This window comes from Panicum virgatum, chromosome 3K, assembly GCF_016808335.1.
Source record: "Panicum virgatum strain AP13 chromosome 3K, P.virgatum_v5, whole genome shotgun sequence".
Taxonomy (NCBI): Eukaryota; Viridiplantae; Streptophyta; class Magnoliopsida; order Poales; family Poaceae; genus Panicum; species Panicum virgatum.
Genome location: NC_053138.1, coordinates 44,757,687 through 44,762,940, shown reverse-complemented (window position 1 = coordinate 44,762,940; position 5,254 = coordinate 44,757,687). Strand labels below are relative to the sequence as shown.

The window sequence follows — 5,254 nt, the reverse complement described above, 5'->3', positions numbered from 1 at the left end:
AAGGAAGGCTACGGTGACGGTTTTAAAACTCCTCACATTTCCAGTGTTGTATGCATTCGATTTATTGTTTTCCCGACGTTGTCAGTGAGCTTGGGCGGTGTCGACGGCGGCTCTGCTCAACTTCCCGTGCGGGGAGATGGAAGCATCAAAGGAGCAGGAAGAGGCGTGCGGGGGCGCAGGCCGTGAATGCAGGCGACGGCCGCCGCAGGTCGGCACCCAGGGAGAGGGGGCCAACGGCGGCGGATAGCGGGGGGTAAAGGCATTGGGTGCCGCATCAGCAGCGCTGGGCGTGGGTGAGGGGTGGGTGTCGGGGCACACATAGAGGGGGAGCGGCTGGGCTATACGACGGAGAAGGGAGTGTGCCGCATGTTTGGTGGGACTGTGGACAACCGGTTTGGATGGATAGGATTCCAAGAAGAGAGGATCGGGCGATCTGGACCCTTTGACTTCTTTTTGAGTAATAGAGATACAGATAGCGATAGAGAAAGAGATTCTTTCTCCTCCTCTTTTCGCCCCCATACATCATATTCATAAAATTGAGATTGAGAACCAATCACATTAAGATGATGCGTAAAGAACCACCAAAAGGCCCTTCATCTCAGTTTTTCTAGATGCTGTTCTGGTTTGGGAACGAACGACCGGCATGGAGGTTGCAATCATGCAGCATTACGGCAGCGTTGCCGAAACTGAAGTCAACGGGGCACTTGACTACAGGCGTGCCGAGTAGGAGAATAGCAAGCCAAAGTTGGGGTGGAGTTATTAAACTCGATTGGACGGACGATCTCTTTGTTCTTTTGTATCGCAGTCACTGCCTTTGGTTTTGATCATCTCCTTTCATGTGTGTTTGTTGGGGTCGAGGAATCAATTCTTCTAGTACTGATGTCCTTTAATAGTTACCTGCGGTTGGGCCCAGTCGGTTGAAGGCATGAATAGAAAGTCCTAGTGGGTGGTGACTTGAATTGCTTGCATGTTGAGAGAAAATTGGAGTTAATGTTTTTTTGTGGGTGCTAACTGTAAAGGGTTTGTAGTTAGGTGCAGCATAGAAGTTTTGTTTATAGAATGAAAATTAAATTAATTATCATGCGAAGAGAATGGGGGAAACATGGGGCACGAAACCCCTTTATAAATGTGCGAGATAACTGAATAAAAGCGGCAGCATATTACATAACCATACAGTCGGACTACAATTCGACGATAAATTAGCCATCAAACACCTGATGGCATTGTCAAAGCCTAACAAAAGGTACTAAAATGGTGGATCTCGTTGGTAGGTGATGGCCTGGTCCATCACTTGATCTTGGTTCCACGTCCTTAGGTTGAGGTTGGAAGCCTGTGTGGTAGCTGGGCATGGTTGCACTCCATGTTGATGAGGTCATGCGCAAGCTGCTTCCTTGCTTCGTATGCCGTCCGCTGTGTGGAAAAAAGGCAATTGGTAAAAAAAGGAAATGCAAAAGTTAATGAAACAAATCTTTGTATGCAAAAATAGATTTTGTTTTCAGATGCTGACCTCGTCCAGCCTGATGATGCTAACATCAACTTCTGGTTCGTACCAACGCATGCAAGTCATCGTGTAGATACCGGTGTCCCAGCTGTGTACTGCATCGTTAGAGCATGTGCCAGTATTTTAAAAAAGGCCTTAATGGTGGCATACTTACGTGCAGCATTTCACTTCTGTCAGGAGCTGTATGTTCACTTTCCACTTTGTGGTTTCTGCAGTGTCGACGCTTCTGACAATGTCGAAGCACCTAATCGCCTCTTCAAGCACTTTCCGAGCTGTGATCTGATGCCATTGGATGCGGATGTTTCCAGCATCTGCCTTGAGAAAAGGGTCCATCACTGTGAGTGTGCTTTCCGGGACGTTAATAGCGTAGCATGACCAACCTTGGCCAAATCGAACTGGTGCAAGCAGCTGTTTGGAACGTTGTAGAAAAGGAGGACGCAAAGAGTCAATTGAATCAGGAAAAGCAGTGCTTGTGAAATATGACAGTGGGTTTACCATGTTGCAGGTGGTTAAATCATATCCTGTGGGGCTGTTCTTGAAGTACTGCTCGGAGATGTGGGCTTCGAAGTTCCCTGCTGTGACGTAGGACTGGCATCGAGTTGGAATGCAGAGTCAGTAAAAGCACAAATATTTTTTCCCTGCTCAAATAGGAGGGTGTGCTAACTTTTTTAACTATAGTAAAACAGGACATTAATTAGCTCTTACTGTCCATTCTGGCGGGATGTAGTGCCTTGATGCACCGTTGCTTCTGTGGAGAATCATGTTCCTCTCGAACTCGCTTAGCAAGCGCACGGTCGCAGCAATAATGTTGCTATCCAACTCAACTGGTTTAAGGATCCCCATCTTTATCTGATTTCCAGTCAAGCGAACTGGTAGCCTTCCCTTGACGTCAACCCAGACACTGCAAAAGGGTGAGGAGAATAGTTGGCTTAAAAAAATTCAGATGAAACAACATGATGCTGTAATAAGACATTAGAATGGATGCCTGAATGTTGTGTTCCTGCAAACAGAGATGCCGGCATGAGGAAAATAGGACAAAACGGTTATTCGGATAGTAGGTATTTGCCAGGTTAACTACAGAAGAAAAAGCATAACCAAAAAATGCGAAAAAGATATTGAAAAAGAGGTCTGTGGTGCTAACATGTACGACTTCAAATTTGGGTATAACCTCTGGCTCGTAGCTTCTCTTCCGGAGGAAGATCCCCCTCCGGCAGATGCATGGGTTGTTTTCCCCTTCATGATATCTTCTTCAGGGCTTGTTCCACTGAGGTCCAGGGCAAATGGGGGCGTGCGCAGTGTTTGTGATGAGCTCCTTTCCTTTCTCTTCTTGCTTGATGCTAACATGGCCCGGAGCTCCTGGATCCGCTCGGAGATGTTTTCGCACCAGTTCTGTATGGTGGTGACTCCTTCCGAGCAATATGCAAGCCCCTTTTCAATTTCCATTGTATCAGGGTGCTGGCTACCTTGGTCCTCCTGTTCAAGTAGCAAGTAAGCGGGCGCAACGGTGGCAGCGGCGATGTGCACTGCAATTTGTAGGTAATCTTCCATACCTTAACGTTGGAGGTGCCGGGTAAGGCTTCGGCCGTAGTTGTTTCTGCGAGAACGTTGGTGTCGATGCAGCCTTTTCCAACCTGAAAAAATTATGACGGCAGTTAAACAAAAAGTTTGGTAAAAAAAAGGGAGTTTCCAACCTTTTGGACAGGGGGATTCTGTTAGGCCACGGCCAAAATCAACAGGGTGCCGTGGATTGAATTGCTTGCCTGGGTTGCTGGATTCGTCGTGGAAGAACAAGACTCTGCTCGTTCCATGGGAGGCTTTCTGTATGTGTGGAGTGCTGATGGACACAGGGGGAGGAGGCTCGGGGTCTATATTTCTAGGCTCGTTCATTGATTTATTGTGGGTTTTGGTAGGTATGCAATAAATTCATTTCAGTCTCTGTATTGTTCGTCTAGAACTCATTGTTCTAGAATAGTAGGTGCTACACTTCTTTTAAAAAAGGAGGTGGTGCAGATGAAAAAAATGAGTTAATTGGTTTTGTTTTGGGATGCTCACATCCAGCAAATATGCTGGGTGCCATTGCCTACCAAATCATGGCGATAAGCCCATGCATGCTGCGAGATATATAATGGGAAAAAAGCATAGAATAAGGCTTTGAGGAGCTTTGTTTACCTCGTTGGGGTGGTTCGATGCTCGAACGGAATATGGGGCCGACCATGGCTGGCTTTGCATGGGTGGAAAATCCATGTCAGATGTGCCGCTGGGCCCATGATTGTGTTCAGCTGCAATGTCTTGCCAGTAACCGCCCCGCTCGAAAAGGTCGTCGTAGTTACTTATACCTCTAGGCAGGATGATAGGGCTCTCTGGTACCGTGAAGTGCTAGCAAAGAACGGCAGACAAAAAAGAGATTATTCACTATTGACATGTATCAAAGCTCATGGGGGGGGGGGGGGGGGGGGGGCGCAGACCGGTTGAGCGGTTTACCTGAACTGTGATCCCTAGATGTGTATTGTACTCGGGTATACGATTATTGCTTTGCTGTCGTCACGGATTGTTGTACTTGGATTTGGTTCTGAACCGCATGCCGTGGAACTGCAATTATAAATATGAGGAATAAGAACATACTCAAAACATAATTAAAAGAGTAGCTCTGCACGTCGATGGTATCGTCGACCTCAACGTCAACAACTATTGCTGCCGCTAGGGGGGAAAAGAAACCTGGTGATGTTGCATGTGGTCGCTGGCGTTGTACTCAGTCCATGGCGGATGAATCACCAAGACCTCTTGAGGGACCGAAACTGGCGACCAGAGGGGAGTGAATGGGAGCCGAACAAAATTTCTCCGAAATTTGAAACATCGGCCTATGTCCCAAAATCACCGCAAGCCCTCGAACCTAGGTCAGCGAGAATAGCTATGGACAAGCTATCTCGAAGCAGAAGACCCAGGTCGCAGCGTGGAAGCAAAGCGAGTCGAAACGCAGAACTAGACTGCAGAGACCGGTCAGACCGGTTGCACAGACCGGTCAGACCGGTCAGGCTGGGAATTCAAATTCCAGACCGATCAGACCGGTTACTCAGACCGGTCGCTCACAGACAGCCCGCCAACAAAGCTCCAAATGTCAAATCTTGAGTAAATGAAGTCCAAATCCAACCAAACTTGGAGGAAAGCTTCGTAACTACCCCATGAACATATCCCCAAAAGATCTCACGCAAAAGATTCACGGATCGAGAGAAATCGAGGAAAGATCAAAGAGGATTGGGGTTTTCTCAAGAACACAAACTCGCCAATTCGTGAGAACTCATGATTCCAGGGGGTTTGGCACTAGGCTATATGCATGGGAATCGTTCCAAAGAGTTCATCAAACCACGAAATCAAGGGTTGTTCTCCTCCAAATAAACAAAGAACACACCAAAAGAGGAGAATTAAACCCAAAACGCAAGAGAGAATGGGAGGACGAGATGCTCGGCACACACAAGTGAATTGCAAACAAATTTCATCCATTAATTCTCAGAGGAATTCACCTATACAACAGCTAGAGCCATCCGCCCATCATCCACCCACTAGATTGAAGAGAATAGCTATAATCTAAACTCTCTTTGCGTTGGAGTCCTTGGCCCTAACCTAGAGCAGGGGCTGGGAGAAGGAAAAACGAAGAGAAAACAAAAGACTCAAGAGACTCAACCAGCCACGGGCTCGTGGGGGGTATTTATACCCGGCTGCTGCGGCCGGACCGGTCAGACCGGTCCAGGGGACCGG

The 5,254-nt window shown here is 47.5% G+C and overlaps 1 protein-coding gene across 3 annotated transcripts; it reads right to left on the bottom strand.

Moving 5' to 3' along the window:
• Nucleotides 1–1,092: 1,092 nt before the first annotated feature.
• On the bottom strand, nt 1,093–3,349 carry LOC120701491. 3 transcript variants are annotated; one of them, XM_039985513.1, is made up of 8 exons: nt 3,262–3,349; nt 3,052–3,132; nt 2,643–2,974; nt 2,207–2,402; nt 1,997–2,089; nt 1,656–1,909; nt 1,508–1,589; nt 1,093–1,410 (listed from the first exon to the last, which is right to left on the bottom strand). In XM_039985513.1, the coding sequence occupies exons 1-8, from the start codon at nt 3,307–3,309 to the stop codon at nt 1,312–1,314; spliced, it is 1,185 nt and encodes a 394-aa protein (XP_039841447.1). In that variant the 5' UTR covers nt 3,310–3,349; the 3' UTR covers nt 1,093–1,311. The 3 variants fall into 3 exon arrangements, with proteins under 3 accessions (XP_039841447.1, XP_039841445.1, XP_039841446.1); XM_039985511.1 differs by having other exon boundaries at nt 1,656–2,089; XM_039985512.1 differs by having other exon boundaries at nt 1,656–2,089; nt 2,670–2,974.
• Between the last annotated feature and the right edge of the window lie 1,905 nt (nt 3,350–5,254).